Source organism: Dipteris shenzhenensis, chromosome 11 (assembly GCF_047967505.1).
Source record: "Dipteris shenzhenensis isolate YYH24624 ecotype China chromosome 11, Dip_SZ_1.0, whole genome shotgun sequence".
Classification (NCBI taxonomy): Eukaryota; Viridiplantae; Streptophyta; class Polypodiopsida; order Gleicheniales; family Dipteridaceae; genus Dipteris; species Dipteris shenzhenensis.
The window spans coordinates 22,306,612-22,324,370 of NC_141606.1; the positions used below are offsets into that span (position 1 = coordinate 22,306,612).

Here is a 17,759-nt window from a genome sequence, read left to right on the forward strand (position 1 = left end):
TTCCAAAAAGTAAAGATGTTATCGAAAATGCTCCGGTCCCGTAAAAAGCCTATCTGCGTGGGATGAATAATGTTTGGTAAGAAAGGGACAAGTCTTAGGCTGATGGCCTTAGCTAGGATCTTGTAAGCAAATCCTAGCAAAGTAATGGGCCTTCACTATGAAATCTCATCAGCCCCTCTTAAAGATTTCCATGGTCTTCATGACGTCTTGAAAAGCTATGGGAATGCCTGAGCTCATAAGCTCCCAATGAGACTGAAAAGGGATCAGCCAATAAACCATCCTCTCTTGGACATTTGCCTTTAGTCAGAGTTGTGATTGCTCTATCCAGCTCATCGGTAGTGAAAGGCCTCATGAGACTAGCCGTGAGCACTCTCCTCGTACTTGTTAGAGAAACCTAGTCTAATATCCTTCTTTAGATGCTTACCTCGTAACTCCACGTAGTGGAAATATATTGTGTATGCAAGTGTCCAAACTCAAGAAACACTATGATTGAACTTCAGACAATACATGTACACAAGAAACAACTCACAGCACTTAGATCTGTTGGAATAGACAGCAGTAGGACAACCATACTTTCTCATGATGTATCACATATTACCATGCAGCAGTGTGTTGCATTGGATCCTCCATGGTGAGCACAAGTTCTGCTTTGCATCCTCAGGTTGTTGCTCCTCAGTGAGCTTCAATGACCTTCAGCAAGTGCACTACAAGGTCCTAAATGGGCTCTATATATAGGCATGGGGACCTCAGTTTGTCCCCCTCAGCCGCTGACCGACCAGCCCTGTAGGGGGCTGACCAGCTTTAAATTAGTAATCAGGCCGACCAGATCTTCTTGGCTGACAACAACAGGCCTTCCCAACATCTGACCAAGGGACTCGTCCACCGACGAGGCCTTTTACCTTGGCTAACCAGGTCATCTTGTCGACCATTGGTTGAACAAGATTGAGTATACGATCCATGGAAATGCTCTCCCACCTCCAGAAAGGTACTTCCGATGGTTGTAAAAGGCCAGGTGTCTTGATTCATTGTAACATATTCATAAACACATTCTTTCATCTTTGGCATTACAAGCTCGTATGTCTTCTCCAAACATGGAGGTCCCACACATGGCTATCATGGCACCAATGAATGATCAGCTACATGAGATTGTTCCGACTAGGTGTTACCACAACCTTACGATATCTTGCAAATGTATGGCCTCTTCTAGGTAAAAGACATCAATAGGCCCCAAACTTGATCGCAATAGCCTTAGACGGAGGCTCCGGATATACTTGTTCACCTTTGGAGTCTCTTTAATCTTCATTAGAGCACTCTCTAATACCATGAAACTCACAAGCATGATCATTGGAATTCGGCAGTAAAGGCATTAGCAATCAAGCTGTTGGAGTGTTGTTCATATTGTGATGGCGATACTAGAAAAAGTTAGATTTGTAGCACAAGTTGAGACAAATGCTGGTGTTGCGACACAAAATAAGGAATGTGTTGGAGTTATGACACAAGAAGAGGCTGAAAAAAATGTAGAACAAGTCTAAAATAGATGATCTTCCATATAAAACCAATTTGAAATAAAGCAATCATTTATTTGGGTTAATTATGATATGGTCATTCACAAATTAATTTATGAGACAAACCTTTTCTCGCATGGGTTTCAAATTCATTGCATCGATTTCCTTCTCACTACCCAACGAAATCCACTCTCCTCGTTCATATATCCTTTGGGCCCCATCTTTAGTTGGTTTCTCAGCTGTTGCAGCCTCCTAGAGAATGAAAGGTAACATTCATGGTCATGAGAGTAGTGTTGGTTTGCATCAATAAGTTTTAGTACAATCAGGAATATTTGTTTTGCAAACAGAACTGATACAAGGCAGCAGCCTTTCACTAACACAAATTGTTATAGCCCATGTAAACACACACTCACACACACATAGAGAGAGAGGGAGATGAGCATACATACATGCATGCATGGATGTAGACATGCACACATACATGCGTGCATATGTATACAAACGTGCACACATCCATATGTGCATATTCATGCACGCACATAGGTGCTGCATGCATGCATGAAAGTCCCCATGGCATCCCAAAAACATTGTGCAAATTTGCAATAGAATTGCCTTGTTACTAGACCAAGCGAGGGATTAATTGTTTACTTTATCTGCCTTGCAAGTTTGCAAAATATAGGTCACCTGATCAATTATTTTATGTGCCTCCAACGTTGTGCAAGCTTCTGCATTGCTATCATCACGATGTTTGTTGTCATTGAATCCAACTGTCTCCCCCTTGTAGTTCTACACAATATTTATAGATGTGAGTGGCATGTTGGTGGAGCATCAAAAAAAGAGAATACTCCTAAAGTGATCAGACAGCCAAAGGAAACATAACTACCTTGTTTGATGGCATATCTGCTCCCATAAAGCTTCACGGAGACCCTAGGAAGAAGCGATCAATCAGATTAAGTTTTAGGAGCTTAAATGTTTTATCTAGATCAATTATCCATGCAAAAGTGGTGAGGATAACGCATTAACAATCACATAAAGATTTTAAGCATAGAGCGCCATGCAAGCAGCCAGCTGTGGTTAGACATACTGCATTTAATGAAACTTTAAAAGTGGCAAACCTTCAGATCATGACAACATTATGGGAGTAAACTGGGAAAAGTCAAAACAAGGGCTTCAGCTTACAATCCAAAAAGGTTTTACAGCTTAGAGTACAATATGAGACCTCCTAAGAAAAGACAATGAGCAACAAGTATGAGCAAATGCTACAGAAAGGTGGACAACTGCAAATACACACAAACCCAACAAAGAGTTCGATCCTAAAATGTGGTTACACATGGGAAGATCTGGGTGGAAAGGAACATCCACGAAGGCTGCCCTATGGTCAATACAGGTTGTGGAATTGAGGCTGACATGTAGCTGAGGGAAGGATGTCACACAGCCAGCAAAGCATCCTTTAAGACATGGAGATTGGCTGCTGAGAAGGGAGAGAGATCCAGGAGAAGAGAGGCTCGCAGAACTGCTGTGTATGCAGAGATTAAGGGCAAGCTTACGTGGCAAAACTGTAGGCCAGGCTGGGGTTATGTGTGAGCCAAAAAAAGGAGCCAAGTACTAGAGCGGTTGGGGCATAAAAGCCCCAACTTCCTTCCGCGCCCTTTGCCTTTCCATTTTCTTTCCTTCCTTCCAGCCTGTTGGAAAAGTAACCCTCCCCATCTATAAGCCCCCAAATGAGGAGAGCATGGGGGAGGTGTACTTAGGGTTAATGGGGCTACCACATGGGCAGCGCCGAGGCTGCCATGTGGGTAGCAAACTCAGAGGGAAAACCAAGAAGAGAGGGCTGCCACATGGGCAGCGCATAGGCTGCCATGTGGGCAGCACACTTCACGTCTTACCTGGCAGTATGGGATTGTTGAAGGTGCATGGTGGAGAAAGAAAGAAAGAAAGAAAGTCTATTAATGTCCACGGGAGACCAACAGGTCTATGGGACAACAAAAAACCATCTAGTACATATGCTTTAGGGAGGGCACATGGCAGCTCCTAGGGAGTGCAAAAGCAACCCTGATTATTTAGAGTACCTGCATAATAGTCTGAAAGAGTAATCAACCATACATCAGTTTAAGACCGAGAGTTTTGGATTTAAACTCTTTGATTAAAACTGCCCATTTTCCATCCTTCCTAGCAGCCCTAACTTTAGATAATTCCGTTGCCTTATTCTTCAATTGAACTCGTGTAAGTTTCTCAGCTAGCCATATCTTGGTCTAGACCCTTTCAACTTTTAAGATTGTCGAAGAAGCTTGATCCGTAAATATCACGACTTAAGCGTAAGAATAGCATGTCCTTTGGAGTGCCGGAGATTAGTTGTCCCGTCTTCATCATCATCATCATCATTATCATCATCAAACTTCCATTCAATATTAGGCATGGCTGCTTTGACATGTGCTAAAGTCACATTGAAAGAGTCATCATCTTTGAACCATCATTCAGGGAGCCCCCCCAACTCTAATCTTCAATGCATTTTCACGTCTGGCTTCGTGTTCTTTGATCTCTTCTTGGATATTAGTCTTGTTTGCCTTTGTGTCGAACTCCTCAATCACTTCTTTCTTGATTGATTCTACTTCAGTATGAACCATATCTTTGACTGTAGAGACTAGTTGAGGAGTAGCAGGAGATATCTTACACGAGTTCACAACCTCAGCAATTACTGCCTACTTGCCAGGTCCCTCTAGAACTTTAAGTCGAGGTTTTACTTCTACCAGCTTACGCCTTAACTCTCTGGTTGCTTGTTGCAAATAATAAATATGTTCATGTTATCCAATGATCGGTCATTTGGACCCTTCTTGCAAGTAATTGTGTGCATACGGAGAGGGTGTCATAGCTGCAACTGTAGAGTACCAAGTCCTGATAGTTGAGGTCGATGGAGTTGAACGGGATTTGGAGGAGAGGGTAGGCCATTCCATATTGGCTATTTCTTTAGAACTCCCTAGTTGAACCTAACCCCCAATTGGGTTGGGGGTTTAGCCCAACTAAGGGTTAGAGACCCTAGGAGCTTACCCTGAGAAAGTACGGGGAGTACGAAAGATGTACAAAGAAAGTACGAGATTGGTACTACGAGTTGGTACGGGATGTACAGAAAGGATACAACGGATTGTACGACAGGATGTACAGGGAGGTTACAAGAATGTACGAAGAGGCTACGAGGAACTGTACAGGACTTTACGGAGAAAGTACGACGGGCTGTATGATGTACGATAGGTTGTACGAAGCTGCAGGAGGGAGAGAGAGAGGGGGTAGGCTAGGGGGAGAGATAATAATACTCAAAGAGAGACATAATGAAATGGAAATGAAATAGCAAGAGTAATGAACAAAATGAAAGTACTCACATGTAGACCAAAGAGCTTGCAGGCTTGATACTTGATTTAACACTACACAAATACAACTCTTATATAGAGCACACACACACATATGAATACCAATGCATATGGGATAACTCCCAATGTGACATGTAGCATCCATAGGACACACTAGACTAGAACTTACTAGAACACACCAAACTCCCTTATCTTGAGTCCATTTCCTAACACCTCCCCATGGATGAAAGGTTAGTGACTACTGGAATGGAACCAATAACAGAACATGACAATGACGGTCATCGGACAACTCAGAGGTTTAGGAGACCAATGCACCAACATCCTAGAACTCACATGCCAGGCCTGATATATAGACCTATCAAAGCCAATACATGACTCCCATAGTACATCCCCTCCTGGCTCCAAGGACTAATTAGGGACATGGAGCCATACACAATAAATATAAAAGCAATACATCATTTTAAGAGCATTATCCAAGGCAAAGGACCTTTATTGACTCAACACACATGATATATTGCATTCATTTTTTGGAAACATCCCAGGGCAGAGTAACCAAATAGAATATGCTTAGAAAATATATGGATCATCATCTCCATTGTCCTTTGGAGGGAAAGAGAGATGTCGGATTTCAGTAGTAAGAGTATGAACTTGTGTCGGAGAGTCATCATCTTCATGTCACTCGTGGCTGTTGCAACCCAACTAGCATGGTCCTTAGTTTGCTGTTTGGCAAGCTTCTGGTAGCATCTGTCCTTCATATGACCAAGCTTGTTACAAAAGGTGCACTTGAGAGGCTTGAATGACCTTGTCTTTCCATGTGCTGGTGTAGACCTGGGTTTCCATCTGTTGGTGGAGGTAAAAGCCTCTGTAGTATCTGAAAAAAGAGATCGGAGATTCTTTGTTGTGACCATCTTTTTCGAGAAGAAGAGTCACCATATTATTGTTACCAAAAAGATTCTCGAGACGAGCCCATATCGCCTTGGCCATTGATTTGAAGTCGATGTGATGAATCAAAGTATCATCGAGGCAAAGTCCGATGATAGCAATAGCTTTTGAGTTGTGTTGTGGAAGCATCATCCTCAATAGCATCCCATACATTTTCTTTCATAAGGAGCACCTGAACCTTAGTTTGCCAAGTAGGGAATCCTTCCCCCTTGAACTTCTCCACGAGCAATGAGTTTGAAGAGAGAGAACTCATTGTGTACCTCGAAAAATGGCAACTTCAGTTTTCAGCACTTTAGGAGCGGAAAAAGAGATGAAACTGAGTGATGGAACTGAAGGCAGAACAGGCAGAGGACATAGATGTCATCATGCGGGAGATGAAGTAGCAATTTGTAGGCAAAATGAGAATAGCTCAGCTCATGTGGAGAAGAGGCGATGAGCACCAATGGCACGCATAATGACGCCAATGGTCGATGTAGCAGCGGCTCTTTTTAAGTAGGTCATTTCTTCAAAAATGGGCTCCAAATGACGTCGTTTTTAGGGCGAACAGTAGTAGAAACATCTCCACAACAGCAAGCATCTATTTTCTTCACAAAAAAGCCCCCAAACCAGTAAAAACTTGCTGAAATTGCTCGGTTCCATGGTCTCCTCTCGTGCATAGCCAGCCTTCTTGCTCCGTTAAGCAGCCAGCCACACCAGAATTACAGCAAGCTATTGATTAGCTCTTTTAGTTTTGTTGTAGCCCTGTTGCTAACAGAAGTCAGGCCATGAAGTTTAATCCCACATACTCAGCTGTGCACGGTTTTTTCTTACTCCATTTGCATCAGGGAGTCAATCGATAAATATTTGTAGAGGAAATGACTTAAAGTTTTTTAGTTGAAGTACAAAATGATGTCCTGAAATCAGTGACAATCTTCCTCAAGATTGTAGTGCCCTCTTGGAGACCCCAGAAACAAGAGAATAGCCTGTTGGCTGACGTGTACATAAAGTAGTCTTTTTTGTTCTAGTACACAGCCTTGTCAGTCCAGTGGTCAAGTTCCACCGTTTGTGAAGTTTGGAAAGTATTGAGAGGTATTTTCTCAGTCTTGGATATCTTTCATGGATAAAGAATATCTGGATAAGGGTTGGCCCCTTAGTCTTGTGTTCTTTATCCAAGCTTACAATTGTCTCTCTACTCTCTGAAATTCAAGCAAGCAATATTTTACGTACTCCCAAACGCGTGGGATATGGCACGGACCAATGTGGTTAAGTTAACGGGCCTAGATAAATTTTGATTAAACGATGGAGTTGCCATGGCAGATAAAGAAATTTGTACGTAAGATAAGAAGCGAGTACTGCGGACAAAGGAATGACAAGAGAGGAAAAGGATCGTCACGAAGCGATTGTGGCATCCGCATTCTGATGGTGACTTTTGGACTCGTTGGGTGCACGACAGACCAGGCCAGGGGCTATTTAGAGGCTCGCATGCCCGCCGACGTACGTTGCACACTTCAAACTTGATTGCGCTATCTCATGCACAAGAAGATCGATTCGTTACGAGAGTAGAAATAACGGCGAAGTCCTGAGATAAATTTTCTGTGCTTATTAGTTAGTTGACGCGCATTGTAATCTTTGCCATGGATTATTGTAAATCCAAGGGTTATTATGATTGAAGAACAAGCTTAAGATTTAATCTCAACTGTGCCATCCCATTATGGGAGTCTCGCCCCCTACATATGCTGCCGCACCATGTGGCGATTATGCATGCCACATCATGGTCGCACCATGCCACATCCCCAAGTGTTCCCCTCACTCCAGGCCTCCACATGGGGGAGTCGGAGCATTTGCCAAGAAAGTGGTCGGAATCCCGTGAGCAGCCAATGTATGGTTGAAGGACTAAGGTTTAATCTCAGTCGTGTCATCCCATTATGGGAGTTTGGCCCCCTACATTTGCTGTGCCATGTGGCAATTATGAATGCCACATCATCGTCGCACCATGCCACATCCCCAAGTGTTCACCTCACTCCAACCTTCCACATTGGGGAGTCGGGGCATTCTAGCCGAAAATGTGACAGGAATCTGGCTCGCACCCGTTGGCCGCTCACAAGATTCCAACCACTTTATTGGCAGGAATACGTTCCCCCGCCGACCCCCATTACATGGCTTGTGGACACTACAAGAATAAAACTAGTTCCGAGCAGGTAGGTGTATTGAGCGAGAATATGTCTCAGATGAATTTCTTAATTTGGTAGAATCATTTTGTAAAGTTTTATTTGAATGTTATAAACATATTAAACGTTTGGGCAATAAGATGTATTTTCTTACCATTCCCCAAACATTTAGAGTTAATATTTTCCATTTATAAAACCATGACACGTGGATCAAGGAGAGTTCAACTTTGCATTTCGCATAATGCTACATACCCAAAGATGACTGAATTTATACAATGAAGTAAGAAGATAAGATTGTGTTAAAGTTTTTTAAGAAGAAAAGATGACTAACTATTCCATTGAGTAATAGGATAGCATTGTGTAAAATTTTCTAAATTTATACAATTGAATTTATAAAATGAAGTAAGCTAAATGAAAAGTTTTATGTGCCAAATGTCAGGTGTTGAAGTACAAAATGATTGTCACTGATTTCAGGACATCATTTTGTACTTCAACTAAAAAACTTCAAGTCATTAACTTTGCAAATATTTATCGATGACTCCCTGATGCATACAGAAGCTGAATGGAGTAAGAAAAAACTGTGCACAGCTGAGTATGTGGGATTAAACTTCATGGCCTGACTTCTGTTAGCAACAGGGCTACAACAAAACTATGAGAGCTAATCAATAGCTTGCTGTAATTCTGGTGTTTGCTTAGACATCTTGCATAAATGTTGTTCTGACTAATTGCCTCATGCTTTGACATTTACTTAAGTCACATAGAGAAATCCAAGTCAAAGTATTCAAGTTGTCACTCTTTGAAGGATTATTTTTTATTGCTCATATTTCACTTGTAAGGCACTAGACACTACCCTCGGGTAAGACCTTGCCATGGAAGCTAAGACCTTTTCTAATAAGTTTGATGGAACTAGTTTCCATACTTGGCAAACAAAAGCTAAGTTTATGCTTATGAAAAAGGGGATATGGAATGTTGCGAATGGAAAGGAAAAGAAGTCTACAAAAGAAGAAGCTAATTGGTTGATCAAAGACAAGAAGGGCTACTTCAACAACAAAGCAAATCTGGCTGAAGGAAGAACTCCATCAGCAAATGAAGAATCAAACTTTGAAAATTGGGGGCTTTTTTGTGAAGAAAATAGATGCTTGCTGTTGTGGAGATGTTTCTACTACTGTTCGCCCTAAAAACGACATCATTTGGAGTCCATTTTTGAAGAAACGACCTACTTGAAGAGAGTCGCTGCTACATCGACCATTGGCATCATTATGCGTGCCATTGCTGCTCATCGCCTCTTCTTCTCCACATGAGCTGAGCTATTCTCATTTTGCCCACAAATTGCTACTCCATCCCCACATGATGACATCTCTATCCTCTGCCTGTTCTGCCTTCAGTTCCATCACTCAGTTTCATCTCTTTTTCCGCTCCTAAAGTGCTGAAAACTGAAGTTGCCATTTTTCGAGGTACACAATGAGTTCTCTCTCTTCAAACTCATTGCTCGTGGAGAAGTTCAAGGGGGAAGGATTCCCTACTTGGCAAACTAAGGTTCAGGTGCTCCTTATGAAAGAAAATGTATGGGATGCTATTGAGGATGATGCTTCCACAACACAACTCAAAAGCTATTGCTATCATCGGACTTTGCCTTGATGATACTTTGATTCATCACATCGACTTCAAATCAATGGCCAAGGCGATATGGGCTCGTCTCGAGAATCTTTTTGGTAACAATAATATGGTGACTCTTCTTCTCGAAAAAGATGGTCACAACAAAGAATCTCCGATCTCTTTTTTCAGATACTACAGAGGCTTTTACCTCCACCAACAGATGGAAACCCAGGTCTACACCAGCACATGGAAAGACAAGGTCATTCAAGCCTCTCAAGTGCACCTTTTGTAACAAGCTTGGTCATATGAAGGATAGATGCTACCAGAAGCTTGCCAAACAGCAAACTAAGGACCATGCTAGTTGGGTTGCAACAGCCACGAGTGACATGAAGATGATGACTCTCCGACACAAGTTCATACTCTTACTACTGAAATCCGACATCTCTCTTTCCCTCCAAAGGACAATGGAGATGATGATCCATATATTTTCTAAGCATATTCTATTTGGTTACTCTGCCCTGGGATGTTTCCAAAAAATGAATGCAATATATCATGTGTGTTGAGTCAATAAAGGTCCTTTGCCTTGGATAATGCTCTTAAAATGATGTATTGCTTTTATATTTATTGTGTATGGCTCCATGTCCCTAATTAGTCCTTGGAGCCAGGAGGGGATGTACTGTGAGAGTCATGTATTGGCTTTGATAGGTCTATATATCAGGCCTGGCATGTGAGTTCTAGGATGTTGGTGCATTGGTCTCCTAAACCTTTGAGTTGGTCATGCATCCATGCATGATGAGCCTCTGAGCCATGCTAGGTGAGCTTCTGAGTCTATACCATGCTTACTAGCCTCTAAGCCATGTTCACTTGCCTCTGAGTTAGCATGGGAGCCATGTCTAGTTATTGCACAGTCCGATGACCGTCATTGTCATGTTTTGTTATTGGTTCCATTCCAGTAGTCACTAATCTTTCATCCATGGGGAGGTGTTAGGAAATGGACTCAAGATGAGGGAGTTTGGTGTGTTCTAGTAAGTTCTAGTCTAGTGTGTCCTATGGATGCCACGTGTCACATTGGGAGTTATCCCATATGCATTGGTATTCATATGTGTGTGTGTGCTCTATATAAGAGTTGTATTTGTCTAGTGTTAAATCAAGTATCAAGCCTACAAGCTCTTTGGTCTACATGTGAGTACTTTCATTTTGTTCATTACTCTTGCTATTTCATTTCCATTTCATTATGTCTCTCTTTGAGTATTATTATCTCTCCCCCTAGCCTACCCCCTCTCTCTCTCTCCCTCCTGCAGCTTCGTACAACCTATCGTATATTCCCATACAACCCGTCGTACTTTCTCTGTAAAGTCCTGTACAGTTCCTCGTAGCCTCTTCGTACATTCTTGTAACCTCCCTGTACATCCTGTCGTACAATCCATTGTATCCTTTCTGTACATCTCGTACCAACTCATCGTACCAATCTCGTACTTTCTTCGTACATCTTTCGTACTCCCCGTACTTTCTCAAGGTAAGCTCCTAGGGTCTCTAACCTCGAGTTGGGCTAAACCCCCAACCCAACTTGGGGGTTAGGTTCACATAACCACATGTTTGTGTGGGTGGAGAGTTGGCACGCTTCCTCTCCAAAAATTTTAAGACCAAGGAACCTGTCCTTCCTTCATATTAGTTTAGCATTTTTGAATATAGCACGTAGCAATTTGAATTTGACATATAGCACTTTGCATTTAGTACATAGCACTTTTTATTTAAGTCATAATGCTAAATTGTATTTTATTATAAATACACAAAATAGCATTTTCATAAAGTATTGAGAAATGTTCTAAAAACTTCAATTGAATTGTCATTTCCTCTTTTGAATGCTAATATAAAAAGCTACTTTTTCTTTTTTACTAATTGATGTTCTCATGTTTGTGAAATTAGTTAAATGTTAACATAGAAGTACCTATTGTATTTATGTTGTCCCAGATCAAAGTCCAATGAACGACTTGCAAATTATGAAATCCATAGAGCTACAAAATTAATTTGAAGACATTTTACAAAGATAAGAATTCAAAAAGTGTAACATTGATTTTACATTTTAGAAATGAGAGAACCAATTATTGTATTATATAACTAGATAGCACTTTTGCATTTTATAAATATCAATATGCTAAACTCTAAAACATTTTAATTTAAAAAATGTAATCTTGACTTTAAATTCTAGAAATGAGATAACCAATTATTGTATTATATAATTAAATAGCACTTAGCATTTTGTAGATACCAATTTGCAACCACATGTTTTGTTTTTAGAAAATTAAATTTAGCATATTGCAAAAGAAAAATGCAAGTACAACTTAATGATGATAGCATAGATTAATGTTATGAAGAAGTAGATTACCTGTTGGACACGACTAAACACGAGAAAGAAGCAGTTTTACCCTCACAAAGAACTTTAAGTAGACCTACCTCATTACAACAACTGCCCAAGGCTGAGGCCAATCTTTCTTGGTTAATGCAACAATAAGAAAAGGGACAGGGCGATTGAACAATAAGGAAGAAAGATGTATTAAGTTGGAGGATTGTCTTTCTTATTTTCACTACATCATATTGTCTACCAAATTGGCATGCATATTCGATCGCAATTCTACCGATGGCATTATGACATAGTCTCTGTTCATGGAGGCAAAGTAGTGTCGACATCCTATCAGCAATCAGACCTATGACTCGAAGCAATAAGAATAGAGATGGTGGTCATATTTTTTGGCTTGAAGCCTTTAACCACTTTGACCAAATAGTTGCAATGCTGTTTACAGTTGGAGCATTCACTAACCTATCCATCAAAAGTTCCCAAACCTCCTCCTAGTACATGTAAACTTGCATGGCTGCTCCAGGCAAAGTGAGAGAGAGAAATGATTCCACATGATGGTGCCTATAGAAATCCCTGTGTAAGATTCTCTCTGCATGGCCTGGTCACTGAAAAAGCTATCCAACTACTCCTATAGGTCTTAATGTTGGCACTGGAGGAGCTGAGACTACCCTATAACCCAGAAAACTATGATTCTTTGCAAGGATCCTTGACCTTGATGGAAGAAATCAAAGGCTCCACCATCTTGTGCTTGGCAAAATCTTGGTTGCTGAAACATTCCTCTAATAATCGCCCTAACCAAAACGTCTAGAGCTAGGGGGTACCCAATGAAGATGCAAACACCCTACTTCTTCCCACTATTAGGATCAAATTTTCAATACTCCAGCTCGTACCCCAGGAGAAGATAGCCTCTTCCACAAATATTTGTTACAAAAAACAAGTGCACTTGAAGCATAAAAATATCCAACGTTCTGCCAACAAGATCCTAGTGTAATACGTGCCTAAGTATGAGTCTCTAAAGTACTCAAAATGTATATCCTCACCTGGAGGAGGACATACAGCAATGATGGCATTCCAGGGGACTACATTTCTTTCTAGCATATCCGCAAACACTGCCCTATCATCATGTAGGCTTGTACACTTGCCACACATATTGAGAAGGGTTGTGCCAACAGTGGCATGGATCACTTGACCCTCTGCTAGGTGCTGCCACAGCAGCACACACATCCATAATGCCCTGGAATGCTGGATCGTTTGGTCACTGTCCCAACTGACCAAACTATGATAGGCATTGAAAAAGTATCTAGGATCCAAAACGCATCAATAACGCTCTGGGATGTGATCTTCTGGAATGCTATTATCAGAGCTCTGTGTTTGCACTTGGCCAAACATTTGCAAGGCTTTCTTGCCATGCCCATTCTAAGCACATGCAACAATCAGAACACTCTAGGAGACTACATCCCACTGTTGCATCTCTGTAAACACTGCCCTTGCATCATCTAGGCTCTGACACTTGCCATACATATTGACAAGATCAGACCCCACAACTACATCCCCTTCCTATTCATATAACAGTAGCATAGATAGTACTCAAGAGACCACATCTAGGGAGCTTCCCACTACAGCATCAGATTCAAATCCCATTGCTATGATCTGGACATGTTCCAGACTACTCTTGTGGATTGGATCCCTCTCATGTACTCATAAAAGAATAACTCTGCTTGGTGTATTATTTCAAAAAGTTCAATAGTAACTACAGCCTGGCCATTTTACACATATTCAGTAATTAATGCATTCTATGCAACTGCATCTTGACTCGCTAGCAACAGCAACATAAAAGACTGACACACACATTCAACATGCAGATGCAAGCTCAAAGACTTCAGTCTGGTTTAAATAAGTTGCAGGGCCTCCTTGCCCTACCCATTCTGCATCATGTGAGCATCGGACAAACTAGCTAGCTATTTTCTTTCCATCACACCACAGGGACAAAATGAATTTGGCTGCCACACGAGCACAAGATAGATCTCCTTATTCAATTGGATTTAGGGCAGCCTCAAGGCCCACCCTGCCAGTATCATGGTCTAGCAATAGACCTTGTTGAGGGCACATGAGCTGGCGCAATACCCAACCAAAATGGGGCCAATAGAAGGGGTTTTACAGGCTTCAATGGCAGGCTGCTTGGTTTGCAATAACATGTCAGGGCAGGTTACAGCAGATCATCCAGAAGGATGCAGGAGGTGGGGCCTGACTGTTTTATTTCCTTCACACAGTGCCCTGCCAGAATGCAATCAGCAAATTGTGCATACCTAGTAATAATTGCACCCCACGACAGCATATCCGGACTCTACAATTTGTCAAACACATTGCATGTCTGTTCAAGGCTTCCACATTTCACATACATGTCAGCAAGATTGTTGCCAACTAGTAGATCCGGTTTCAGCCCCCACTAGATGATCTTTTCATGGATCCATCAGCCCTGCCCTAAAGCTCCAATACTGTAAGAACACACAAAAATGTCACTCTATCTGGCCTAATGCCATCCAATCCTAATATTTCAAAAAATTTAAGGGCCAGAAGACCTGTCCATGCTCAGCATATCCTGCACTCATTGCACACCCTGTAATGTCACTTCATACACTATACGAAACTTCATGTCCTTCGTCAAGAGTCCACATTTGGCATACATGTCAATAAGACTACTCCCTATGGCCATATCTATTTCAATTCCAGTTGTGCCAATCCGGTGATGCATCAACCTGCCCATCGCTATGGCTCCTACACTACCACAAGCCGTTGAGCCACTCAGGAATGTAGCTTTGCTAGGCTTTGATACCCTTATCCTGCAATTTTAGACCATGCCCATATTTTGCATACCTTGCAATCATTACAGCCCATAAATTGGGCAATTGGTCAAAGAGTTCATGTGCTTCATCTAGATTTCCACATTTGGCATACCTCCAAAATACTATTTGCAAGGATAACATCTGACTTGAGACCACTGCTAAATATTTGATGATGTATAAGCCTGCCTTACTTTAAGGCTCCTATGTCATTACATGCTTTCAAAACATTCATTACGTGCACGGCATTATGCACATCTTCTTGGGAGGTGTATAGGATACCCAATGCTGCAAAAGGTACTGAAAATATGATGGAGGTCACTATTGGTGAGGGAGAAATCGAGGTTATTCACATAAACTCTGGATTTGGAGGGGACAGAGCCACCACTACTGTCTCTGTCTCTGTCTGTATCTCTCCTCTATCTCAACTATTGAGGTGTCCAAAGAGCAGTTCTCTGTCTCTGTCTTTGTTTCTCCTCTATCTCAGCTATTGAGGTGTTGTCCAAAGAGCAGTTGGCTGAATGTGGCCATCATCCCATAGGCGGCCTCAAGTTCAAGTGAGTTGCAACTTGAACAATGATTTCAGTTACAGAGCACAAGCGACAGGGCTGATCTTGAGGAATTTCTTCCTCTGAAAAAGACAACTACTACTTCCTCCAAAGAAAGCAATGAAGAGGAACACGTAGAGAAGAGAATTTGCCGATATGACAATGAGGATAAACCTAGTCGGATGCCTGTTGCACAGTTGCGGTGTCCACAGGCGGAGCCTAACGGCCATAGACGAGGTAAAATCCCTTTCCCTATCATTTAAGCTCACCTCAATGTACCTGACATTTGGTTGCTTCAGCTCCTCCAAATTATTATTGCGTTAGAGATCAGATGGAGTATTTTTAACATTTCTGTGGGACAAGTAGGGAGTTCAACACACTCCAAAACTTGGGCGAGTTAATCCTGTAGATCTAGCACTTTCTTGCAGAGATCTAGAGGTCAGCCCATTTGCCTGTGAGTACTCTTCACCCAACCCAGTCAAACTTAAAGCAGGGGCAGCCAACACAGTCAGGCTAAAAGCAAAGGCAGATGTGCAGCAACAAGGAAAGGAGCTCGTTGTCCAGGGGAATGTAGTAGAGGATTGTTCAAACCTCTGTGAGCTAGCAAGAAAAGCAAGGGCGTGTTGTTCCTTTGAGTTCCATCGTCACTTTGTCAGGCTTTGCAACAGCCTTTATTTTTCAATGGTCGACCATCGCTGCTGTTTTTGAGGGGCCTTTCAAGATCGTCGTCATCACCATAGTCATCGTCATCGCTGCTTCTATACTTGAAGGAGAAGAGGCTCACGATCTATGCTGCTGAAGAATAGAAAACTTGAGTGTCTTTACACACTTGTTGGGGCTCTCAAACGAACCAGAAGGAAAAAGGTGGACAATTTTCCAGCAAAACATTCTGGACGTGCGCTTGTTGCACAACTTAGAGAGGATCACGAAAGGAGCATCGCACTCATATAGATGTTGCTACCTCGACGATCTACTCAATGCATAAAAAACCTGCATACTGGTTCATGCGTTAGCAGTGGCGTTGAGGTGCCTATGACACTACCAACCCTCGTTTTGCTGTTCGTGATCGGAATTTGCACGATTGATTCGTCTTCGGCAACTGATCCGCGAATGGAACTCGGTAATGGAGAGCATATGCCACGATTCATAGAGAAAAGGATGAATTGTCAAGTTTCTGGAGAATTGGCAGTTGAGAGAAGGGAAGTATGGAGGAGGGAAGGGCCATGCTTGGCCCTTTGGGGGCGGAAGTCGGCCGGATTCCGGCGATCGGCCAGCGGTTGGGAGTTAAAATCCAGCTAGCTCTCAACGAGAAGGGCTGACACGTGAGCTTTCCCGGCCGTCAAAGTTTGTGGGAAGGTGCCATGTAGATTTTGTGTCGCTGGAATGTGACGGTCATATTTCGAATTTTAAAGCGATTAGATAGGACGTTGGAGATCGGGTGTGATTTTTTGGTGAGCTTTTTGTCATGAGCTTTTTTTCAATTTTCATGAATATTGTGAGCTTTTCATTCACCTGAGAGAGAGAGAGGGGGAGGGTTCATGGAGTGGGGTGGGTTGAAAGTTTGGGTTGTGGTTGCAGTTAAGAGGAGAGAGGGGGGGGAGGGGAGATAAAGGAAAGGGGGAGGGACGAGCGCATGGGTAAGGTGGCATGGAGAAGGGAGGGGAGGGGAGTTGGAACATATATTCATTATCATAGTGGAGAACGTAGAGGGGGAACTTATAAGGTATGCAAAGAGGAGTGCAAGGAGGAGAGAGAGGATGAGGAATGTGAAAGTTATGTTCATCTACTAAATGCAAAGGGGAAGGGAGAGCATGTGGGAAATTTGTTCATTTTCAAAGTGTATAATTTGACAAGTTTGACCTCATATTTGGATTCCTCGTCGAATTCCAGTCATTTTGAGTACCAACATGACCATATTTCGATAAAAAATTTAAAAATGGTGTTTTTGTCATGAATTCAGTTTTGGCCTGTTTTGGGCCTATTTTCAATCTGCGCTAGCGCAGACTCAAAATAGGCCCAAAACAGGCTAAAATGACAAAAACGCCATTTTTTCAATTTTTATCGGAATATGGTCATGTTGGTACTCAAAATGACCGGAATTCAACGAGGAATCCAAATATGAGGTCAAAATTTTCAAATTATACACTTTTAAAATGAACATATCTCCCATAGTTCCTCCCTTCTACTTTGAATATGGACATATCTTCCATAATTTTTTGCCTCCTACTGCCACTCACATCCGCCCCCCCCCTTGTGCATAGTATACACTCTTCCACCCCTCCCACATGCTATATCCTATATCCTCTTGTGCATAGTATCCTATATCCTCTCCCCCTCTTTCTAACCTCCCCATCTTTCTTATAACAAAAACACATATGGATTTCTAAAATAAGCTCGCAAAAAAAAAGGAAATGGTAAAAAAGCTCACATTAAAAAGCTCGCCAAAAGATTTTCCCCTTGGAG

At 42.0% G+C, this 17,759-nt stretch overlaps 1 protein-coding gene across 1 annotated transcript in view; it reads right to left on the reverse strand.

Moving 5' to 3' along the window:
* LOC147896771 (uncharacterized) overlaps nt 1-16,546 on the reverse strand; it is a 32,105-nt gene extending 15,559 nt beyond the window's left edge. Inside the window, exons 1-4 of the mRNA XM_087381147.1 lie at nt 16,295-16,546; nt 2,389-2,432; nt 2,190-2,291; nt 1,632-1,757 (exon numbers count right to left, since the gene is read on the reverse strand). Coding sequence (XP_087237273.1) covers nt 1,632-1,757; nt 2,190-2,291; nt 2,389-2,415 — 255 coding nt within the window. The 5' untranslated portion in view covers nt 2,416-2,432; nt 16,295-16,546. The remainder of the gene's footprint in view (nt 1-1,631; nt 1,758-2,189; nt 2,292-2,388; nt 2,433-16,294) is intronic.
* Between the last annotated feature and the right edge of the window lie 1,213 nt (nt 16,547-17,759).